General features: G+C 48.2%; 1 protein-coding gene across 1 annotated transcript in view; it reads left to right on the plus strand.

Annotated features, from left to right (window-relative positions):
• Nucleotides 1–25,196, plus strand: part of DENND3 (DENN domain containing 3) — a 566,116-nt gene that overhangs the window by 322,795 nt on the left and 218,125 nt on the right. Inside the window, exon 13 of the mRNA XM_086966276.1 lies at nucleotides 11,989–12,510. Within this exon, the coding sequence (XP_086822402.1) occupies nucleotides 11,989–12,510 (522 nt within the window). The remainder of the gene's footprint in view (nucleotides 1–11,988; nucleotides 12,511–25,196) is intronic.

The raw sequence follows: 25,196 nt of genomic DNA on the forward strand, positions 1-25,196 counted from the left end.
CTCCGTGCCCGTCACTGGCGTCGTAAGCGCCGAGATAACGTCATAGAGACTACTTAGGTGCCACCCATGCGCGCTGACGTCACTTCTTTCTTTTTCCGTGCCAGCAAGCGCAGATCCGGTTAGAGCACATACCTCATCACTTTTTGACTGCTTTTTTGAGACTTTTGTCTCACCCCTTGTTTCTCCTGGTGCACGTAGGGATGCCTGAATTTAAGTCCTGCGGGGCCTGCCGCCGTAATATGTCAATGGCGGACCCCCACGATGTTTGCCTCTATTGCCTGGAGACTGACCACAACTCTTGGGCCTGCTGGGACTGTCGAGCCATGTGGCTCCTCTGGAGCCGGGGAGTCCTGCGGCCTACCCGCCTTACCTGGGTCCATCGGCGAGTCCTGAACAGGTGCAAGAGTTTCTTGCTGCCACGGGCTGCCTTTTTAGGCCTCGGGCTCCCGCCGGTGCGCCTTCAAGCCCTGCAGTCCAGTTTCCAGATCCTGTTGGCCCGTCGGCACTGCCGGCGGATCCAGCTTCGGCGCCACCGGGGGATCCAGCTTCGGCGCCACAGGAGCCTACGCTGCTGGCTCCAGTCCCGGCGCCGCGAGATCCAGCGCTGCCGGCTCCGTCCCTGGTTCTAGGACCATTTTGTTCCTACTTGGGACCTGAATTGGGAGGCCGTGCCGGTCCGGCCCCGGGTGGGGGCATTTTCTGCGCAGTTTCCTACGCCGTTTATCCCTTCTCCAGCTCCGGTACTGCCTCCGTGACCGACCCCTCCTGCACCAGAGGTGGAGGAGGGGTCCGGGACCCTCTTGCCCGACAGTGTGGGTGGACGATCAGGAGGATGCAGGCAATATCGATGTCTCTTCTGACCCGGGGTTTGCCTCTCCCCCGCCTACGATGGAGGAAGGAGCTTACTACACGATAGTGCGCCGTCAGACTGCGTAGGCCCTTAACCTCGGCCTCCTCACAGTGACCCTCAAAACTAACCTCCTCACCGAGGTGCTCCAGACGGCGTCTACTTCATCGGAGCCGTTGCTTCCCTTCAATGACGCTCTTACCGAAGTCCTCCTGGGCACTTGGTCGCAGCCGGCCACGGGGGCCTCTGTGGATAAGAATGTCGCCAGACGCCACTGGCCGGCGCCAGGCGACCCCGCCTTTCTGACTACTCATCCCACGCCTGAGAGCCTGGTCATCCAGGCCTCGACGTTGCAGAGTGCCTTTCCCACGGCCCGCCGCATAAGGACTCTAAGAAACTGGAACAGTTTGGTAAGTGGTTGTTCTCTTTGGCTAGCTTGGGGCTGCGGTCGGTGAACACCGCCTGCTTATTAGGCTGCTACTCCCATGCTGTATGGGATACTGTTGCTCAGGTGTTCCCTCAGTGTCCTGAGTAGGTCTAGGCTGTCCTTTCTCAGGCAATTGCTAAGGGTTAGGATGCGGCTACGTTCGCCATTCGGTGTGCTTTGGACACCGCCGACTCGTTTGGCAGAGCGATTTCTACAACTGTGGCATTGCGACGCCACGCCTGGTTGCATTCAACTGGGTTCTCGCCCGATGTCTAGAGCTCGCTCATGGACATGCCCTTTGATGGCACCCGCCTGTTTGGCAATAAGGCCGACAGAGCACTGGAGGGCTTTAAGGACTCGTGGGCCACGGCCAAGTCCTTGGATATTTCTGTAAATATCCCGGCCACTCCTGGTTTTCGTTCCTTTCATGGCCAGGGGAGAGGCACTCAGGCACGTTCCTTCATTAATCCTGTGCAGAACCAGCCTCAGGGCAGCTGTGGTGGCGGCTTCCGCAGGGGCGGGTCTGGGAATCGGCATGCGGGTCAGTCCACCTCCACCCCCGCTGCTTCCACCTCCAAACCTTCCTAATCGTTGCTTCGCGGAGCACCCAACGCCGGTGGGTGGCAGGATCCGCCACAACCTCCCCCACTGGCGCAACATTACGTCGGACAAGTGGGTGCTGCAGATCATCCGCAGGGGCTACTCCCTCTTGGCCAAGGGGACCATCGAGTATGTTCCCGGGCGGGAAGTAGGGAGTGGTTGTTATTCCCACTACTTTCTAGTCCCCAAGAAGGACAAGGGGGGCCTGCGCCCCATCTTGGAACTCCAGAGCGTCAATCGCTTCCTCCGGAAGGAGAAATTCAAAATGCTGACTCTGGTTCAGGTCCTGGCTGCCCTCGACCCTGGAGACTGGATGGTAGTGTTGGACTTGCAGGACGCATATTTTCAGATCCCCGTCCTGCCAGCCCACCAACGGTACATGTGGTTCACTGGAGGCCAGGAGCATTTTCAGTTCACTGTGCTCCCTTTCGGCCTTACTGGTGCCCCTCGGGTGTTCACGAAAGTGATGGCTGTGGTCGCAGCTCACCTGCGCAGGTTAGGGGTGTCAGTCTTTCTGTACCTCAACAACTGGTTGTTGAAGGCGGGCTCGCCCCAGGCAGTCGTCTCCCACCTTCAGACTGCGGCCGACCTCCTGCATTTACTGGGGTTCTCCATCAACGTGCCGAAGTCGCACCTGAGTCTTAGAAGCTCCCCTTTATCGGAGCAGTTCTGGATTCGACACGGTTTCTGGTTTATCCTCCCGAGCAGAGAGTCGGGATGTACAGGCTGTGATTCTGATCTTTCGGCCTCCAACCCTGGTTTCAATCAGGATGACCCTCTGACTCCTGAGCCTGATGGCCTCCTGCATTGTGCTAGTGCAAAATGCCAGGTGGCATATGCGGACTCTGCAGTGGGACCTGAAGTTCCAGTGGGCACAGCTTCAGGGCAACCTGTCTAATCCTGTCCAGATCTCGGAGGGCAATGTATTACAGTTGCAGTAGTGGCACACGAATCGAGATTGGGTCAATGGCACATTCCTCTCCCTTCCCCCACCGTAGCACACAGTGGTGACTGATGCGTCCCTCCTGGGATGGGGAGGCCACTTGGGGGAGGCGGAGATCAGAGGTCTCTGGTCTCCGGCAGAGTCCCGGTTCCATATCAACCTTTTGGAGCTGTGGGCGATACGACTTGCACTGAAGGCATTCCTTCCCTCTGTCCGGGGAAGTGGAGGGCAGGTGTTCACGGACAACACCATCGCCATGTGGTATTGCAAAAAGCAAGGCGGAGTGGGGTCCTGGACCCTATGTCAGGAGCTCTGCGCCTCTGGACATGGCTGGAACATCAAGGCATTACCTTGGTGGTTCAACACCTGGCAGGTTCTCTGAACGCCAGGGCGGACAAACTCAGCCGCCGGTGCATGATGGATCACAAATGGCATCTGATCTTGGACGTGGTGCAAGGTCTCTTTCTGCTGTAGGGAGAGCCCTGGTTAGATCTATTCGCCACCGAAGAGAACACGCAATGTCATCAGCTCTGCGCGTTGGAATTTCCAAGGCCGCACTCGCTCGGAGATGCTTTTCGTCTCGAGTGGAGCTGCGGTCTGTTGTATTCCTTTCCGCCTACAGTACTTCTGCCCAGAGTGCTGAAGAAGATCAGGCGCGACCGGGGCCAATTTATTCTTGTGGCTCTGAACTGGGTTTGAAGAGTATGGTATCCCGAGCTACTCGGTATGAGCATCGATCCCCTGATCCCTCTGCCTCTTAGGGAATATCTTCTGTCGCAGCAGCAATCAATCAATCAATCAATCAATCATTCAATCAAATTTGTAAAGCGCACTACATACCCGCAAGGGTTTCAAGGCGCTGGATGGAGGGGTTGCTGTTGCGATTGGTCGAACAGCCAGGTTTTGAGTTGTCTCCTGAAGGTTAGAAGGTCTTCGGTTTGTCGTAGGATGAGGGGGAGGGTGTTCCAGGTTCTTGGGGTGGGGTGGGAGAAGGATTTGCCTCCAGCTGTGGTTTTATGGATGCATGGGATGGTAGCCAGGGAGAGGTCTGCGGAGTGGAGTTTCCTCTTTAGTACGTAGAAGGAGAGTCGGCTGTTGAGATAGACTGGACTGGTCTTGTGGAGTGCCTTGTGTGCATTGATGAGGAGCTTGAAGGAGATTCTTGTGTCGACAGGGAGCCAGTGCAGGTTCCTCAGGTGGTGGGTGATGTGGTTGCGGCGCGGGACGTCGAGGATCAGGCGTGCAGAGGCATCCTGGATTCTTTGCAGTCTATTGATGAGCTTGGTCGGGGCTCCGGCGAAGAGGGCGTTTCCGTAGAAGAGTCTGCTGCTGACTAGGGCGTGGGTTACTGTTTTCCTTGTGTCTGTCGGGATCCATCTGTAGATCTTGCGGAGCATACGGAGGGTGTTGAAACAAGTGGAGGAGACAGCGTTGACTTGATTCGTCATGGTGAGTTTCGAGTCGAGGATGACTCCCAGATTGCGTGCATGGGTGGTGGGTGCGGGGAGTGTCCCCAGTGATGCAGGCCACCAGGAGTCATCCCATGCTCAGGGGTTGGGCCCGAGGATGAGGATCTCCGTCTTGTCTGTGTTCAGTTTGAGGCATCTATGTTCCATCCATTCGGCGATGGCCTTCATACCCTGGTGGAGGTTGGATTTGGTGGTGAAGGGGTCCTTGGTGAGGGAGAGGCTCAGTTTCGTGTCATCGGCGTAGGAGATTATGTTGAGGTCGTGCTGTCGGGCGATGCGTGCGAGAGGCGCTATGTAGATGTTGAACAGCGTCGGGCTGAGGGAGGATCCCTGTGAGACGCCGCAGATGATCTCGGAGGCTTCAGGTCGGAACGGGGGAGGCGGACTCTCTGGGTTCTGCCGGCGAGGAAGGAGGAGGTCCAGTCCAGGGCCTTGTCTTGGATCCCTGTGTCGTGGAGTCATGTGCGTAGTGTGCTGTGGCAGACTGTGTCGAAGGGGGCGGAGAGGTTCAGAAGGATGAGGGCTGCCGTCTCGCCGTTGTCCAACAGAATCCTGATGTCGTCTGTGGTGGCGATGAGACGGTCTCGGTGCTGTGGTTGCTGCGGAAACCTGACTGGAAGGGTTCCAGGATGCTGTTGTCTTCGAGGTAGCTGGATGTTGACTATCTTCTCGATGACCTTAGCTGGGAACGGAAGCCCGGAGATGGGCCGGAAGTTTTTCAGTTCGCTCTGGTCCGCCTTGGGTTTCTTCAGTAGGGTGTTGATCTCGGCGTGCTTCCAGCTCTCAGGGAAGGTCATGGTCTCGAAGGAGAGGTTGATGATGTTGCGTAGGTGGGGGGCGATGGAGCTGCCGGCTTTGTTGAAGGTGTGGTGTGGAAAAGGATCAGACGGCAAACCGGCGTGGATTGTGCCCATGGTCTTGATTGTGTATTCGATGCTCACGTTGGCCCAGGTTGTCAGGGGGTCGTAATTGGTGTGGTGTGGTGGTTCCTGCGTGTTTGGGCCTGTAGGGGTCGTCCAGGGGTTGAAGCTGTTGTAGATGTTGGCGATCTTGCGGAGAAAGAAGGTGGTGAGGGAGTCGCACAGGGCTTGCGACGGCGGGATGCCCTTGGCGTTGGAGCTGGGGTTGGAGAGTTCCTTCACGACGTTGAAGAGCTCCTTGCTGTTGTGTGTGTTGTTGTTGAGGCGGTCTTTGAAGGAGGTCCTCTTGGCGGTCCTGATGAGGTGGTGGTGGTTGCGGATGGCGTCTTGGTGGGCTGCGCGGCTGCCGAGCGACTTCTCGCTGTGCCATATGTTCTCCAACTTCCAGCAGGTGTGCTTAGATGCTAGGAGTTCCGGGGTGAACCAGTTTGCTCTGTTGCTGGTTTCTTTGAGGGTTTATTTTTTCAGCGGGCTAATATGTTGGCTCAGTCGTCCATCCATCGTCTGAGGGTGCGTGCGCCATCAGCTGGGTTGTCGCAGCAGCAGGGGATGATCCTCCACCCGAACCTGTCCAGCCTCCACCTCCATGCGTGGAGCTTGAGCGGCGACAGTTGACGGCTTTCGACCTTCCTCCCGAGGTCTGTATTGTCATTCTGGCAGCCAGGAGCCCCTCCACTAAGACTGCATTCGCCTGCCGATGGAACATATTTGTGGCATGATGTACAGCAACGGCAGTGGACTCCCTTTCTGAGGTTCTTCTGTTTCTTCTGTCTTTGGCCCAGCAGGGCTCTGCTCTGGGCACTATCAAAGGTTATGTTTCTTCCATCTCTGCCTTTATAAGGCTTCCTGATCAGCCTTCTCTTTTTAAGTCCCCGGTTGTTAACCGTTTCCTCAAAGGCATTACACACATGTTTCCTCCCGTGCCTTTCATAATGCCTCAATGGGACTTGAATCTTGTCTTGACTTTCTTAATGTGCGCTCCATTTTAGCCCCTTCATAACTGTCCCTTACGTCTTCTCACCTTGAAGACGGCTTTCCTTGTAGCTAATCACCTCTGCCAGAAGAGTGAGTAAGCTCCAGGCTCTTTCTTCCAAACCTCCTTTCCTGTCAGTTCATCCGGACAAGGTGGTTCCCAGGACCCGCCCTTCTTTCTTGCCAAAGGTTGTCACACCCTTCTACATCGGGCAGACCATCACTTTGCCCACCTTCTTTCCACCTCCGCATCCTTCCAGGGAAGAGGAGAGGCTCCACCGTCTGGACCCAAAACATGCGCTCGCATTCTATCTGCAGCGTACCCAACAGTTCCGGGTGGATGATCAGCTCTTTGTTGGCTACGTGGGTGCCAAAAAAGGTCGGGCTGTGCACAAATGGACCATTTCCTGGTGGGTCGTTCTGTGCATCAAAGCATGTTACTCCTTGGCCAAGAAGGAGCCTCCTGTGGTGCTGCTTGCCCATTCGACCAGGGCAACTGCAGCCACTACTGCCTTGGGACCTGGCGTTCCCTTGCAGGACATTTGTCAGGCAGCTACGTGGGCCTCTCTGCACAGGTTTACCAAGCACCACTGCCTAGACAGTCAAGTCCGGAGACGGCTTCTTTGGCTGTTCTGTTATCCTTGACTTCCTGGTGTAATTTTGTTCGCAGACTCACCACTGGGGTTGGTATTGCTGGGTTATCTATTCTAAGGTAAGGAATCTATCACTAACGTGCCTCTTTCAGAGGCACACATTACTACTTGTGTAACGATATATCTGTAAGGGACATTAGTTAGTGATAGATTCCTTACCGCCCCACCCATTCTCCCCGTTCTGCAAACTGATTACTAGGATAAAGGTCATCCCCTTTTAGGGCCCTAGTTTTATGTACCAATGGTCAGCATGGCTCTGCGTTCCTCGAGCAGAAAGTTGTGTAAAGAACTGACGTCAGCGCGCATGGGTGGCGCCTAAGTAGTCTCCGTGGCATCATCTCTGACTGGCGCGGAGCCGCAGGATGCCACCAGGGGTACTGCTAAGCAAAACTTTCCAGATCCAGTCTGACGCCTGGGGTTATTCTAAGGTAAGTCATCTATCACTAGCTAATGTCTCTTACAGATATATCGTTACACAAGTAGTAACTTGTGCGTTGGGGGGGTTGCTAGAGGTGAAAGGTTTGATTGGAGCCTAAAGTTGCTGTGCATGGTGTTTATCGTGTTGTGAAAGTACAGACAGAGCTGCAAGTTAGGCTTTTGTGAAGGGGTGACAGTTGTGCAGCTGATGGTGGGATACCAGCTTGCTTGAGGTCTGGTCCAAGAGGTGGTGGTGGTGGGGGTTTTGAGTCGGTCCTGGTTGTCTGAGCAGGATGTGATCCAGTTTTTGAAGTGGATCAGGAGAGAGGTCTCCTTAGAGCTTCTGGCAGTTACTTTGTCCTAGGTTTCCTCAAGATTGTATTCCAGTTGCTTCATGTGATTTTAGTGCAAGTTTTTCATAGTTGGCAGGTGCAGAGTGCGTTGAATCAGGTGAGTGCGTGGTTGGTTCAGTTAAGAGGGGTGAGCTTGTCCTACCGTGATGTTGGAGGAGTTGGTGAAGAGATAGGGCATAGAAGATATCAGTGGGTGTGAGTGGGGCCCATCATTTATTGCATGAGTTCAGGTTTTCCAGGAAGTTATTGTGCTTGTGTCAGAGTGATCTTCCAAGTGAAAATTAAAGTCTCGGAGGAGGATAAAGGAGATGGAGTTGAGCCTGATGGTGGTGGCATAGGGTGGGGATGATGTCTGCAATGGTTGTTTCAAAGTCAGCTTTTCCTCTAGGCGTGCAAAAGAATAAGACTCCTCCGAAGGTGGTGGTGTTCGAGATTGCGGAGTTTGAAAGCCAGGAGTTTCAGTTGGTCATATGAGTTGGCAGAGCGGAAGGTGCCTTGGATGTTTTTCCCATATATTATTCCTATTCCTCCTCTGAGTTTGCTGCCCTGTCCTGTCTTTTGATATTGTAGCCGGGTGGGGTAGCTGTCGCAGTGTCCGAGGAGGAAAGCAGGTTTGAGCCAGGTCTCCGTGTGGAAGAGTAGATCCTGGAAAAGGTCCCAGACTTCGATGTTTTGTTTGGAGAGCGAGCATGTGTTGAGGGCGTTGTGTGTAACTGTGTTGTATGCAACTACTGCGTGTATGGTGAGGGGGTTTTTGTGAAGGAGACTTTGGGTGTTTTGTGTGAAGTTACATGCAGTGCAAGCAGCACCTTCACTGCAGATCGGGTGGCCAGGCTGCAGCGTAGGGAGAGTAGTCTGGGGCTCAGGGCATGAAGGGCTGTGACAGAGTGGTGTCTTGGGCAGCACTGTTTGGGTGGAGGTCCAGAGGTCCTGGTTGCAGGCGAGGTGCAGGCAGGCGTTTACCCCGTTTACCAGCGGCAAGTGATTGAGTTATATAGATTGCACCTAGACAAGGTGATATCCAGATTTCTGAATCCTGAAATGTGAAACCATTTATTGAGGTTTCAACAGTACTAGGATCTGGTATACGCTACTGTAACAATTCCCATCTACTAATGTCTATCAATCAATCAATCAAGAGTATTTGTAAAGTGCGCTACTCACCCGCTAGGGTCTCAAGGCGCTGGGGGGTGGGGGGGCTGCTACTGCTCGAAAAGCCAGGTCTTGAGTTGCTTCCTGAAGGAGAGATGGTCCTGGGTGAGTCGTAGGTGGGTGGGGAGGGTGTTCCAGGTCTTGGCCGCCAGGTAGGTGAAGGATCTTCCTCCGGTGGTAGTTCTGTGGATCCGTGGGACGGTGGCGAGGGCGAGGCTGGTGGAGCGGAGCTGGCGGGTAGGCGTGTAGAACGTGAGGCGGTTGTTGAGGTATTCGGGGCCCAAGTCGTGGAGAGCCTTGTGTGCGTGGGTGAGGAGTCTGAACGTGATCCTTTTGCTGACGGGGAGCCAGTGCAGGTCCCTCAGAGGGGCGGAGATGTGGCTGTGTCGGGGGATGTCCAAGACGAGTCGTGCTGAGGCGTTCTGGATGCGCTGGAGTCTTTTCTGTAGTTTGGCGGTGGTCCCAGCTTTAGAGGGCGTTCCCATAAGTTCCAGCGGCAGGGAAGGGCCCAAAACGTTTTGTGGAGACATCAAAACTACCTATCACGAAACGACCTGGTTTTGCAAAGGGTCTCACCTGGGTTTTTGGCCCTGCGTTTGGCTGCCATCTAGGCAAACCTACCAAACCCAAACATCTTTGAAAACTAGACACCCTAGGGAGTTCAGGGAGGTATGACTTGCGTGGGCCCCCCAACATTTTCCTATCCAGAATCCCCTGCAAACCACAAATTTAGCTGAAAAATCAATTTCTTCTCAAGTGTATGTGTGGAAAAGTTGTAGGATAACTGGTCTGACACTAATTTCCTACCACCCAGCGTTCCCCCAGGTCACCCAATAAAAATGATATCTCACTTGTATGTGTGGTTCAAGTACCCGCGACAAGCATGGGCCCAACACGTATTGTGGAGACACCAAAATTACCTGGGCTTTTGGCCCCGGGCTCAGCGGCTATCCAGGGAAACCTACCAAACCCTGACATTTCTGAAAACTAGACACCCTGGGGAGTGCAGGGAGATATGGCTTGTGTGGATCCCCCAAAGTTTCCCTACCCAGAATCTCCTGCAAACCTCAAATTGTGCTGAAAAAAATCCCTTTTTCCACACATTTTTGTGTGGGATCACCGTGCCGGCACAAATGTCCTACCACCCAGCATTCCCCTTGTTCTCCCGAGTACAATGATACCTCACTTGTCTAGATGGGCCAAGGGCCTGTGACTGGGAAGTGCCAAAAACATTGGGATTAAGGATATAGCACAGCAAATTCTTAGGGCTACATTCTGTAAAAGAAAATGCATTTTTAGCTGGTTCTGCATTGGACAGCCACACGTGAGGTATCATTTTACTCGGGAGAGCAGGGGGAAACCCTGGGTAGTAGGGCATTTGTGCCGGCATGGTGATCCCACACAAAAATGTATGGAAAAAGAGACTTTTTTTTTTTTAGCCACATTTGAGATTGTATATGGTGATGCCTTGGGGCTAGTGGTTAATTGGGGTAAATCATCCTTGTTCCAGTCCGAGAGGGCCGGGAGGTAGTTGATTTCCAAGACTGCATTCCTGTTTGTAGACTTAGCTTTACTTATTTAGAGGTGACCACTGCACTGGAGCCCAAGCTCACTTGAAGATTGAACTTGACACTGCGGGACTAAATGGGCTTGCTTTTAATGTCTTGGGAAGAGTGGCACTTTTCAAAATGATTGCACTCCATGGCTATTTTCTACCTTGCATAATTTACCCCCTCTTTGACCCCCAATCCTGGTTTAATGGTTTATCTGGGATGGTACACATTTCTGCTGGCGGATAATACTCAGCGAATATCGCTCTTCAATTGTGTTCAATCAGCCTTCAATGGTGATATGGGGATGTCCGATGTTTGACTATACTATTGGGCCGCACAGCTCCTTGCGGTCAATAACTGGGTTTTCAGAGATCCAGATGACCTTGCATTTCGTCTGTAAATCACGCTTCTTGACCGCCAATATATCCTGAAATAGTTATATGGGACTCCACCTTCTTGTTCTTTGCCTCAAACCACTCCTGTTTTGGCAAGTGGCCCTCTATTAGATCACATGGGACGAACGGTTGATGCAGGCCGCTGGGAGTCTCAAGTCTCCTCTTTAAAGGGATTCACTCGCTGGGACCTCATTAGTATCTTTCACCTGGGGGACGTTTGCAGGAACACCCATATGACGTTTTTTTGGGACCTCCAGGAGGAGTTCAGTCTTCATGGGACCAAATTCTACAGGTATCTGCTGCCTCGCTACGTACTGGCGGAATATCATCTGCTGCTGCGTGACCTGCCAGAGTGCAGCCCTCTGGTGTCCAAATTCTTTCCTCACGGCTGGGCTGGGGCGGCATTTCGCGAATATACCTCTAATTGTGAACTCCCTGAAACCTTTGGAGCCCTGCATGCCAAGTGGAAGCACTAGATTGACTACCTCAGTGATGGTGATTGGAAGGAATTGATCTTCTCCACTCGCTTCCGCCTCATTCTACTCAAATTCCTTCACATTGCATGTTATACCCCAAGTCCGCTTTAAAGGATGGGTGCTCTCCATACGCCTGCCTGACCTCGGTGACTGGTCGAGGACGGCGACTTTTTCCATGTGGTGTGGCATGTCCAGTCATTTCTAAAGAACTTGTAATCCATCTTTACTATCTCTCTGAGGTTTTGGGGAGACTAGACTGCTCACCTCGTTTGGCCATGCAGGGTGTTCTGGAGGATGTCGAGGGACCCAGTGGTGAACGTGCATTGATTACCATTAATGCTATTGTGGCTAAACGTGACCTTGTTCGCCGCTGGAAATCCCTCAAGCTCCAACTATTAAGGAATTGTGCTCCATGATGGACTGGTGTGCCAGGACCAAAGAGCCCTCGGAAGCATGTGAAAATCTGGGGTCAGTGGTGTGACTTTTCCGGCCTTGATGGGGATTTCCATGCAAGCCTTTAATACTTTCTCTATCTGGTGTCTCATATGTGATTTCACTATAAAACTACTGTGCGTTGTTTTAACAAGTTGTTGTAAAATCAATCAAATTTACTTTATAGAAAAATTATAATCCTAATTTAGTCCGTTCCATCTGCCTGTTCCATACACCGCCAGTCTTCCTGATCAGGTCTTATCCTAGTTACTTCATCTTGATGGTACATTTTTTATGACTGGCATCCTCACAAAAAAATGTAATGTTATGCACAGTCTGCACTCAATCTTAACATATGTATTGTATTTGTGTCTTTTAGCCTTAAAAATACCCCAAAAGACAGTGCACACGTTCAAGTTGCCTGATGTCAATTTTCCCTTGATGAGCCGATCTGTTCAAGCCTACTATGTAGACTTCGGCAACAGCCTCACTCGTGCAATGAACAATCCTTCATATGAGAACTCTGTTTTGATGGCACAATACTATTATCTGCAGGGCCTCATTTATTTGATGCAGGGTAAACTCCAGCTGGCACTTTCAGATTTCCAGAACTTGTATAAAACAGACATCCGAATTTTCCCACTTGATCTCGTGAGAAAAGTGGTTGAAAACATGCCTCCCTCTGAACGTGCACAAGCAGAACGCAAACCTGAGCTGAAAAGACTTATAAGTCAGGTTATGGAAAAAGAAAGAGAGGTGGCAAAAACAGACGACCATGTAAAGAATTTTGAACTACCCGAAAAGCATATGCAGCAATGCGATTTTGTGAAACGGATCCAAGAATCTGGAATTGTCAAGGATAATGGCACAATTGACCGGTTGTTCGAGGCCTTAACAATAGGTAAGATGGCCTAGATAGTTTCCATCTCTCTACATTGCAATTCAACATCTATATTAAATTAAACTATATTGTTACATTATATTGTTTTATTAAATATATACATCTATATTGTCTTTACATATCAATTGTTTATATTCAAGATTTATGCAAAAGGACTAAAGTTAACCTTGAGCTTCACTGTATACCTCCTTTTTTTTTATAAAGCTACACAAAACAGTAAGTCGCTACAAACATGTTATAATGCTCTTATGAATTCTGTACATTTGTCTTCAAGTTCTGGGACTGCTCCTAATAGGCTCAACTCAAATGTTATTGTATTAGATAGATGTGCATAAAAAACACTTTGTGAAAACCTAACCAAGAATTAGAAAGGGTGGAATGGAATGTCTTGCTTACAGGTGTATCTACAATTGTGAAAAGATGTTTGATTATACAGTTCTGCAATATGAGAACACTTTGAATAGTACCAACTATAGATGTATTTCTCTCTATGAATAAATTGTGTAACGACAATTGGACCTTGGGAGCATACCTGGGAAGGAAAAAGAAAAGAGAAACCAGGGGAGTTGGTGTTTCTGATTTGGGCACCCTGCAGAGTTTGTGAAAATCGCAAACTCAGTCCAAACCTGGAAACGGCTGTACATTTGCTCTGTCAAGAATCAGGAGTTTTCTTTAATAACTTTATTTATTAGTTTAAAAAAAAGACTCATCAGGTGTAGAGCAACGAACAGCACAAATTGGTGTGATAAACATCAGGGTAACATGCATAGATCGGGATCTCATAGAATGTGAATGACCATGCAACAGAAATCGAATAGCCCCTCAATATACCTAGTTAGATTCTTCCTCCATTGTGTATACGCCCCGCAGTATTCGCCCGCCCCCGATTCATTCGGTTCACTCCCGTATTCGGGAACGCGTTGCATGGCTCCCTCCAGTGCCTTTGATGCACATCTAGTTTGTCATCTCTATGACCAACTTTCATATGGGCCTCCTCTGCCAGCATCCATCGTGAACAGCCCTAATCCAAGTATCAACCTCAGGGGCACGCAACCGCATCCACGTTATTGCTATTCTGTGCTGCGTAAGCACTATAAGCAACTGCAAGAGTTTATAAGCTGTCATACATTTTTTAGGTTTCCGGCTATGTCCCAGCAGGCAGTGCTGCAGTGTCAACTCCCTTTGGAGACCAGCGCCACTCTGCACCCTCTCCACCACCTCTTCCCAAAAATGTCTAACCCCGGAACATCTACAGGCTAAGTGCATGAAGTCCGCTCCCTCCTCTCTGCACTGAAGGCAAGTGTCTGGCCTGGTGCAATGTGGGGAAACTCTACAGGGGTCATCTATGTGCGTTGTGAGTAGTTGTAGTGTATGAGTTAAAAATGGGCATTGCATGATATCGTATGTGTGAGCTCGCCTACAAGAGGCATGAGTTGTTGATTTTCCAGGTTAGTGTAGGTAAGGAAAAATAAAATACTCCTGTTTTATAAGGGAAACTATTTTCTCCCTCCAAGATGAAAATTGAGGTAAATGGTAATGCTTTAGTTTATGAAATTAAACATGTATATTTTATGGATTTGAGTACTCAAGGAAATCTGATTCATACATTTTATGAACTAGTAATGGGATTCGCTGTCAATCCCTAAAAGTTGGAAATCTGAAAGCATAGAAGAAAACCTCTGGAAGTAGATTTGTAGCTTTTTATCCTGGACTTTGCAAATGATGTGTTATGAGAGTAAGTCCTCCGACCATAAAGCTGCATTTTTCAAAGATTATTTTCAATATTGAACACCTCAGGAGAGCATAGTTTTGGTCTCCAACAGTAGGATTATAGAAATGTATATTTATGGTTAACTTGCTTTATCCTCTTGTCAATAACCAAGTACACAGTGCCGTTTGATGTATTTTGTCAGTTTGGTACACAGAATTTTATATAAAATCCGCAACGTCTGATTCTACCCAGTCTCGTCAGCTCTCATAGGCTGACCCACAGATGGATCTATAAACTCATCAAAAGATCTCCCAGTAGAAAGGCAGGTTGGCCTAGATAGGTAGGAAAGTGATCCTGCCACCTTCTTTCCATCTGGCAGTTTGCTAATTCATCTTTGCTGTCATCAAATGCTTTGCACTTTTATGGCCTCAGATAATGGTGTGTCCAGAGTGATTCTGTTTTCTTTCCAGCCCTGTCTGTCCTCCCCTTGGCGTGTGACCCCAATGAGAAAAACAACAAGCATTTACAATGCAATGGTTTTGCCTTTGTTAAAGTTAGAGCTATTGGCATTGCTCTTGACATTTTTATTTATGTTTTTTTTTAAACATAAATAAATGGCATTGTCATTTACAATAGCAGGGCAGGGCACAGGGAAGGGGGGGCGAGGAGAGACGAAGGAGAGCTGCGGGCTCAGGGAAGGGGGGCGAGGAGAGACGAAGGAGAGCTGCGGGCTCTTGTTGTAAGGCTTGCATGGATGAGTTGGTGGATGCATGGATGGGTGCATGCATGGATGGGTGTATGGATAGATGCATGGAGGGGTGGATGGATAGATGCATATATACAGCCAATCCCTCAACAATTTATGCAATCCACCAACCCATCCAACCAACAACCCATCCATGCATCCACCCATACATCCATGCATCATGCATACATCCATCCATCATGCATCCATCCACCCACTGCGTCCCACTCCGACCCCTCTACATATAACTCATTTTTTCTGTATATAGAGATGACTGTATTCACTAGTATATGCAGTAGACCTTTCTACTCTAACATTTCTATGTGACTCTTGCAGTACATCTATTCATATCCCTTCCATATGTATATAGAAATATAACGAGAATCAACAGTCTCTTCTTTGTGTGACTACATCTAGTACATTTCAATTGTTTTCCTGTTGGTATCTTTTACTTACCGCATGTAAATCAAAGTCCTTAGGTTTGGCAACTGGTTCTTATGTAAAGCGCTCTGACACCTTTAGGTAAAGTTCGCGCTACATAAAATCACATTAAATAAAACTTTACCCCAGAAATCCAACCATCCATTTGTGCCTAGGCTTACATTTTACGGCCTCAAAGCACACAGAGAAGGGACAGTTGGGACAGTTTACTAAGTCGAGGCTTTGTAGGGTGCATGGCAGGGGACAGTTTTAGGCGCCAAGGGAGGGTAGGGAGCAGAGTCAGAGTACTTCACTGAGGTAGGGGGCAGTTTTTTATGGTTCAGGGCAGGGGCTGCGGTACTTTTTGGAGCATGGCCTTATTTTAAAGGGCTCAGTTCAGGTAGAGGAACGGCACAAAACACCAGGATGACAGAGGGCAGAAGTACAAAAAAACGAGGGGAAACAATTATAACTGAGGTCAGATTGGCACAAAAAACCAGGCAGACAGAGGGAAGAAGGATATAAAAATGAGGGGGGGTGATTGTAACGGAGGGCAGAACGGCACAATACACGAGGCAGACAGAGGGCAGAAGGACACAAAAACGAGGGGGATGATTGTAACAGAGGGCAGAACGGCACAAAACACCAGGCAGACAGAGGGCAGAAGGACACAAAAACGAGGGGGGATGATTCTAACGGAGGGCAGAACGGCACAAAACACGAGGCAGACAGAGGGCAGAAGGACACAAAAACGAGGGGGGATGATTCTAAGGGTGGGCAGAACGGCAGAAAACACTAGGCAGACAGAGGGCAGAAGGACACAAAAACGAGGGGGGATGACACAGCCACACGCACACAGAGCCCCCCACACAGAGCCCCCCTCAAAAACACACACAGCCATACACACAGAGCCACTCCAGCCACACACACACAGCCACACACACAGAGCCCCCCCCACACACACCAAGAGCCACACGCACACACCCAGAGCGCCACACACCCCCACCCAGGGAAGCAAGCACAGCGAGGGGGCAGGGAAGCAAGCACAGCGAGGGGGCAGGGAAGCAAACACAGCCAGGGGGCAGGGAAGCCAGCACAGCCAGGGGGCAGGGAAGCCAGCACAGCCAGGGGGCAGGGAAGCCAGCACTGCCCGGGGGCAGAAAAAAGGCAACAGCTTTTTAATGGAACAAAGATAAGATGGTCAAGAGTTCCATGTCCCAGCTGCTATGACATAAAAGGCTATACACCCCATCCAACAGCAGCGAACGCTAGGGGCCATTAAAACATGCGCTTCTGAAGACCTAAGATTTCTTGAGGTACAATAATGGTAAAATGTGTTCTGCAAGTAAGTGAGGTCAAAACAATAGAATCTTGGATTCCTTTTTGGCACACCATCTAATGGTAGCAAAAGATGGAAGCCAATACACACGCAATATTTTCTTTGTGTAGCGACTAAAAATATTGTGCTTAACTGAACCCACTTTTGAAACTAACCCTCTGACCTCTTTTTATGAGAAGCACTTATCAGACTTGCTGATAAACCCTGTTAGTAAATATGTTTCGTAGCATATCCTTAGTGAAATTAGCAAGCTGATTACCTAACAAACTGAGTGTGGGGTTAGTAGGAAAATTAATGCCTACACAGCATGTGTTTGCTGAGGTTTCTAATTGACAAGATGAAAGTAATTCCAAATCACGGAAGCTAGATTTTAGGTTTGGTAGATATAGCACTTCACACTCTTTTAATCTGAAAAATAACCAGTGGAAGACAATTGTGCATTCCAAGAGTCTTGTTTAGCAAGTATTTGGAAAACCTTTCTTTCCAGAAAACCGATAAATACACCATATATTGCAATATACAGTGTCTTATTTTTGATTATGTGCTCCACTAGTGCAGTGCTAAAATGGCAAAAGAGAATTGTAATATTCATGCATTCAGCAGAATGTAAGCTGCAGCATTTTCTGCAGTCTTGTCATTCTTACTTTGCAAGCCCAGGGAGCTGGCACCCCCTACCAGGGTAGAAGCGCTATGAAAAGTTTCTAGATTCTGCCTGGGGTATTCAAATGGTGATGACTCTGCAGGTAGAATTATCTAACAGAATAAAAGATACAACAGCCCTCTCTCGATTTTACCAGAACCAGCCTCGTGACTCTTTGAAGACATAGGGATAGATGTCTCTTACCTGACACTGGCGTTCACAATCTGATGCATGTGTGTTGGACGTGACCCCCATAGATTGTGGCAGGAATATATCAATTGACTGAAATCTCAGTTGTCAAAATCTACTTTAGCATATTGCTATTCATCCACTATCCACTTCTAGCCAAGAAAGCATTTAATTTCTGGGTTTTGCAATTTAGGCCACCATCAAGATGGAGGAGCACCAGGGCCTATCCACATACATATACAATACAATGTCAGTCCTATTACTAAGGATTGCAAACTATCTCAATATATACTTTCAAGTATAATATTGTTTCTTATATCAACAACTACTGAGTGGTTTAGGTTGATCTTAGCACTTGGTCCTCCTCCACTAGCCAGAAGGCAGAGTACATCTGATATTAAGCCTGTCATAAACTTCATGTACCACTAACTGGATGTAAAACAGACCTATTTACTATGGGTAGAGCAATGTTTCAAGTAGGGTCGCTGGACTGATATTTAGTGACATTTAAAAAGTTGCTCTAATAAAAACATAATGTACAAGCGTCTTAAAGTCTTAGCAGAGATATATTCGAGACTAAGATAGCATTTAAAAATAAAACACACACACGCAAACGGCTACTGGATGTCAATTAAACCTCCTCAGCGCTGCATTACTTTCTCTATTCTAAGCATGTGTCCGTTCTTTTTGCAGAAGCTAATGGTGAGGTTTGTTTATTTTGGAGACCCAGGGCCTGAAAGCTCAAATAAATCATGTATAAATTGCCACCGCTGACATTCTTTTGGGGGCTACGCAGCAAAAGTGATGGAGAGAGATAACTAACACTCACTACAACTGGAAGCTGATATGAAGTCATCCACGACGGTTGGCATCAGAGCTGGATTCAAGATGCATTTAGTGTGCAGTACTGCCACCATAAATAGGATATTGTTGGTCATTGAATTCCTGGCACATTCTTGAGCCATTAACAGATTGGACTTACTGTTGGCACAGATATGTGCTGGTAATATTACACAATTGTTGACGCAAAGTAAACATTCAGGTACAGTAGAGTATCAGGTTTGAAATCTAAGCCAAGGGGAGGTGGAGAAGCGCACTATTCCTTATGCCTTCCATGTAAGGATTGGGAGTAGAGGACAGAATGGGTGTGAAAGTACATGGTAATACTTTTACTCTTTCAACTCGAGTTTTTAATTGGAATGAATTGCAGCACCCACATGGCCACACACATGCCTTCCTCTCCTTCCTCTATCAAAGCAGTATTCTGTGCTTAGCGACCACAGTAGCTCAGAAGACAAAGGAGGCAAATTCTAGCTCTGACAAATGGCAGCATTTAAGGGGCAGTTCTAGGATTGTATCCTTTCTGCCAGTTAAGCTGAACAAGTCAAATGCAACTTTAATAGCTGCCAATTCCCATTGAAAGCATTAAGTTGAAAGTATTCACAAAAGGTGACCGAACTGCAATAGAATGTGATCAAACAGGTAAAGAGTTGGACAAGGCAGCTCAGCATAGTCTGCCAATTGTCAATGCACCACAGTTCACACTAATTTTTGACGGTCTGGACAGAAGCGTACATGGCAGCGTTGCATATTTCCATTATGCAAATGCATATAATTGAATCAAGAGATTCCAGGTTTACATTGGCAAAGTAGCCATTAAAACTTTCAGGCAAAGCCTCCTCAGTATCGTAATAAGAATGAGCATGAGAAGATGTTCACCACAGTGGTAGCTTTTTTTTTTGCCTAATTACAAACGTTCATATACCAATTTATTTCTCTAAATAAATTTGCAGTTTCAGACTGACAACATGCAAGTTCTCAAGCTATTCAGCTAAGGAGGTTTTCGGCGAATTTAACACAAGCGAGATGGAACAGAATGAGTTCAGTGTCCTCTGGTTTGGATGAAAATAGCATTGCACAAAATGTTCCAGATTAGTCCAAAGGACCATCTTGTCTTAAGGTGTTACTGCATATGATAGGACACAGTATAATAAACAAGCTACGGCAGGAGGGGGGCAGGCACAAAGGGAATAAGGACAACGGGAGGGGTTCTAACGGAGGACAGAACAGCACAAAACACCAGGCAGACAGAGGGAAGAAGGACACAAAAACGAGGTGGGGGTGACAACGGGAGACGGGGCGGAAACGTGCACACGGACAGAGGGGTGGGGCGGAAACGGCCACAAGAAGGCAAGAAACAAAAAAAAAAAAAGAGCACTCATCTGGACATCTTCCGACAGATCTCTTGCTTCCTGCTCTCCACTCCTCCTCCCGATGACGCGGCGGAGGCTCAGCCGGCTGGGCCAATCCCAGCGCGGCCCTGGCTGGAGGCGGACGGCTGCTTCCTTCGGCTGGGGAACTCGGCTTCGAGGGCCGCGGCGGGGCGGCCCTGTCAGGGGCGCTTAAAACGTGTCCGCGTGTTGCCCCGGCGGTGTGTGGCACCCTGACGAGGCTGCACGAGAAGGCGTGCAGCGGAGGTGTAGCGGACATCCCCTTCTGCCTAAGGCTGCCATCGGGCGCTGCGAGGTGAGGCGGACCTGGGGCAGGAGGCGGCCGCCGCACGGAGGCGGCGGGACGCAGGAAGAGGTGGCCTGAGCTGCAGCCTGAGAATCGGAGCTGCCGAACACCAGAGAGAGGCAGTGAGGCTCCGGTTGTGAAAGTGCACCGGGCGCCCTGAGAGGAGTCGGCCACTCCCAGGACTCTTGGAGGGGGCGCCGAGTGCCGTCAATGCCGGAACAGATTCGGGGGCGTTCCCATGAACAGGCTTTCGGCTGACGTAGCCAAAAGCCAAAAATTCTCGGGAACGCCCCCGAATCTGGTCCGAGATTGACGGACAGAGCCTTCTCCCAATGGCTAGCCTCCATTTATGGAGCTAGCCAATGAGAGTGGGGACGGTCCAGTCCCCACACACAGAAATCATTAAGTTTTTCCTAGCGCATGCGTACTTCGTACGCATTGGCTAGGCAAAACCTAAAAAAGGCGATGAATGGAATGTGCGGATTAAACTCTGCAGTGTTCTTATACATTTATTTATTTTTTTGCAACTTGCTGCTTCAGACTGGGACTAGCCATCAGTTTTATCCCTGTTGCTGTCATGGCTAATTCAGCCCCAACCACTAGGCCTTGTCATGACTGCGCAAGAACATAAACAACCCCAATCGTGTTTGTACCTTGGTCGGCATCATCAGTGAAATGCACAAACTTTGAGAACCACATGTGGTTGTGCCCATCGAATTTAATGTGTCAAATGCAAAAATAAATACAATGCATGTTTTCCTCCTGACTTTCACAGCCAGCCTAAAAGGGTCAAGTCTTATTCTGATTTGACACAAAGGTGCTGGAGAAGATGGACCATCTCCAGTTTTCACTACCCCTAAAGACACACCCTACAGTCTTACCAGACTATCCCCCTTGCCCAGACACTAGAATTTTCTCAGCACATAACACAGCCATCCTAGTACCCTCTGCTGCAGCCACCCCCTTGTGCAAAACTAAATATATATATATATTTTCCTGCTTAGCTTATTATGTCTTCCCACTTTGAATGAATCAACCAGCTACTTATTGACCCCACATATTAATACATATATTTATTCAATACTAGTTTCTTTTGTAATATATTTTCATGAAGTGGAGTCCTAATTCTGCTGATTTGTTCACATACAATTGCAAAATTGTGTACAAAAAACATCCAATTTAACAATACAATACAAAACAGAATAAAGAAGAATAAAAATGATACTTCATCACAAACACCCATCTTTCCAGCACGTGTCACCCAGCCCATTCATTCATACTCTGACACCACCACAAGTCCTTCTTAATCTGGCAGTGATGTCGCTATTTCTTCCTCTGTCGCATCACAGTTCTGGGACTCCAAACGATCTCATCCAACGCACGTTTTGGTGGTGACAGTAAATTATTACCACCTTCTTCTGGGCCCAATATCTTCCTTCCAGACAAGATTTAGGGGTATGTTCTAAATACAACAGGTCCATTATTTATGTTAGGGCCATCTATGTCTATACATTTCACAATCAAAGTCTCCTATATGTATATATGCAAGAGTTGCAAAGCTACATTACACAACAAAAGAGACCATATATAACATTCTGTCTGATGCTGATGTATTTTCATTACGTACCACCCCTAGTTATCCCTTCAGGCACTAACACTGTGTTCTCTTTTCTTTACATGCAGTGCCACAATCCCCATACACCAAACCACTTTCACTTATGTTGTCACCATCAAGTGCCCTTACATTTGCCATGCAACACCATTTGTTATCGCAATCCTTTATTCATGCATTGTAATATCATTCTATAAACCCACGCCACCTTGTCTACCACTGTTGTGAAACCATCGCTCAGCACATCAGTATGGGCAGTTGCCTGATGGTGACTAGTAGTAATAATCCACATTTATAAAGCGTACAATCACCCGTAAGGGTCTCTAGGCGCTGGGGGCCGTCAGGAAGATTAAGCAAGCTATTGGCAGAGTCGGATGGTGATGGGCTAATCTGCCGCCGGTGCCAGGGATCGAACCGTGATCCCCAGATTCCAGAGTCAGTTGTCCCAGCCGCGGCGCCACACCTCTTCAAGTATATTTTTATGCTAGATTAGGACAAAGAAGACCACACATCAGGAAACCTACTTAACATCTCTACAATCCTGCAAAAGTGACGCCAACTCAGAAATAAATAACCAACTTGGGAACTTAACAAATAATTGGTTGCCTACCTTCTTCATAACTGCCTCTTTACAGGATTTGCAATTTCATTGTTGTACATAAATACATTATTAGACCATCCTTTAAGCCAGATTTCTCTGCATTACTATTCCTGTGGAAAAAATTTGAATGTCATGAAAGGTGCTACAACTTACTTTTGATAGTTTCCTAATTACTCTTCATAACCTGAATCCTTAAGACACAAAGCTATGGATTGTTTGAACTACCAATAATGTTTCCATATTGCAATTGAGGATGTCACTACTACATAACAAGCGGTTCCTGGCGAGTCTAATTAAAATAGGGTCCTCAATTTTGCCTGTTACATCGCTTGGGTCGCTAACGTTTCTGAGCAATTCTTATGTGAATGTCTCTAAGACCATGGGTACATGTAGGGATGGAAATAAACCTGAAAGACACATCTTAAATAGTCCCCTATCTATGTATACTCACATTAGGAAAAACATACATTTAATCAGGACATAACCATATGGAAGCACACTAGAGAGGCATAGCATACACCATGCTCTAACTTCTGAAAAACAGGTTTCTAGCTGTCTGTCACCCTCCATATTGTAGGGTTAATAACACTACTTCCATTGTGGTAGTAAATAATACTGCTAGATGTAATATTTATCTTCTAGCAACCATCAGAGCTAATATAATCAACTCCCCCTATTTTTTCCTCATAGTGTGAAGGACCAAACAGACTAAAATTAAATTCACTTGTTTTAATGACCCGGGAGCCCCGCACTAATCCCCGATGAGGTCTGACTTCCTAACATCACCAGACACAATTTCCAGGAAAGAATGAAGGACGTCTCATCATGGATGAGCAGCAGGCGCCTGAAGCTCAACTCAGAGAAAACAGGATTCCTCATTCTCTGATCCTCCCCCTCCACCAGGGATGACACCTGGTGCCCCCCTGCCCTTGGAAACCCTCCCACACCCACGGACCATGCCCGCAACCTCAGCATCATACTAAACTCCTCCCTCACCATGAGCCGACAGATCAACGCCGCATCCTCAATGTGCTTCAACACCCTCCGCAAGACCTTCAAATGGATCCCCCCCGAACCCAAAAAGACCGTCAGCCACACACTTATAACCAGCAGACTGGACTAGAGGAAAGCCATCAACAAATCTGTACTCCACAAACTCCAGACTGTCCAGAACGCCGCAGCCAGACTTGTCCTCACCATCCCACGACAAGACTACCATACCCAGCACCTGCAAGACCTCCACTGGCTCCCTGTCGAAAAAAGAATGACTTTCAAGCTGCTCACACATGCCAACAAAGCCCGTTACAACACCGCGCCCCAATACCTCAGTGAAAGAATCTCCTTCTACTCCCCCCAAGAGAAACCTCCGCTCAGCTGACCTTTCCCTGGCTGAAATCCCCTTCATCAGTGCCAGAACGGGTGGAAGATCCTTCTCCTACATCGCAGCCAAGACCTGGATCGTACTTCCCCCTAAGCATCAGACAAACTCACACTACAAGCATTCAGGAAGATCCTCAAGACCTGGCTCTTCAGAAGAGCTGGTGCTGCTCCAATTCTCCCGCGCCTTGAGACCCTCACGGTTTATTTGTGCACTTTACAAATCCCTAATTGATTGATTGATTGCTTGACTTACTTTTTCAATAACGTGAGCAGATGAAAACTTTGCCCATGCCATCTTTGATGGTACAGCCTTTAGTGGGTCATAGGTAAAGCTTGTGATGAAAAAACGATAATCATTCATCCTATTCTTTCTAGATACTATATACAGGTCAAGAATTGCCCTCTCTCGAAAACAATGTCCAAATTTTCGGGTTCTGTGGAGGGTTTTGACGTGTACAGGAAGTGTGGCGCTTTAACTGGTAGTGTGTTGGGTAAAAAACAACAACAATGAAGACGGTGCAGCAAGTTCAGAGGAGACCCCAAAACCTCTGCAGAGAGTGGCCAGGGCCCACTTGGTAATTATGACCAGAATCCTGTACACACGTTAAGCGAGGTGTATACATGTATCATGCTTAATCAAAAGAACACAATAGGTAGTAAATGAAACAAAGTGCAATAGAAAGTCTTTTTGTTCTTCAAAGGATTGTATTTGACCTTCCTTTGTTGAAAGGTAACTTCAAAAGCAAATGACCAGCCAACACATGTTTCGTCAAGCGGGCAAGGAGCCTGTGACTCTTCAGGGCTGTAAGCACAATTGGGGTAACGATCCGTATAGCCGGTGATATTTCCGACCCGGCGTCTGGATTGAAAGAATCCGCGATAGTGAGTCACTGTGGACTCAGAGACGGGTGGGTACATCCGTCTCAAACCAGCTAATGCCTGGGATATGGCAGCGGAGAGACGGGTCCTGTCTTCCTAAGGGGCTGGCCAGCCCCTTAGGAAAACAGCACCCAAACGAACCAAGTTTGGTTAGTTTGTATTTGTTATTTATATCTTGTCATATTTTATCTTTGTTTTCAGCCCTGAGGAAGCTCTCAGTTTGAGAGCGAAACGCGTTGGCAGATATCGTGTTCTGCATGGTTTTTAAAATAAAATAATTTTTTCTAATAAAGAAGTGAATTTACCACATCACTCTGACTTTTTGACTTCTCTAATTGTGATTGTACAGTCATGGGAAATGTATATTGAATGTTGTTCAGCCCAATACATGCAATAGAAGGTGTTTCAGGCTATTTAAAAAAAAGAAGAAGAAAAAACTCCATCTAGTTTACCAAAGTTCAGCAGCTATCCTGCTCTGCAGAGACCAGCCGTGTTTGAGGTGGACCTGTTATGCTTTGCCATTCCCTATATGACACTCTTGGCAGACCAAAATGTAGTAGTAAAGACATGCTTTCAAATTTGGCTTATACATACACTTGTTTGTGGCCAGCTGGATCAAAGCTGTCGCACTCTGCAGTTCTTACATGCCACTA

This window comes from Lissotriton vulgaris, chromosome 4_1 (assembly GCF_964263255.1).
Source record: "Lissotriton vulgaris chromosome 4_1, aLisVul1.2, whole genome shotgun sequence".
In the NCBI taxonomy this organism is placed as follows: Eukaryota; Metazoa; Chordata; class Amphibia; order Caudata; family Salamandridae; genus Lissotriton; species Lissotriton vulgaris.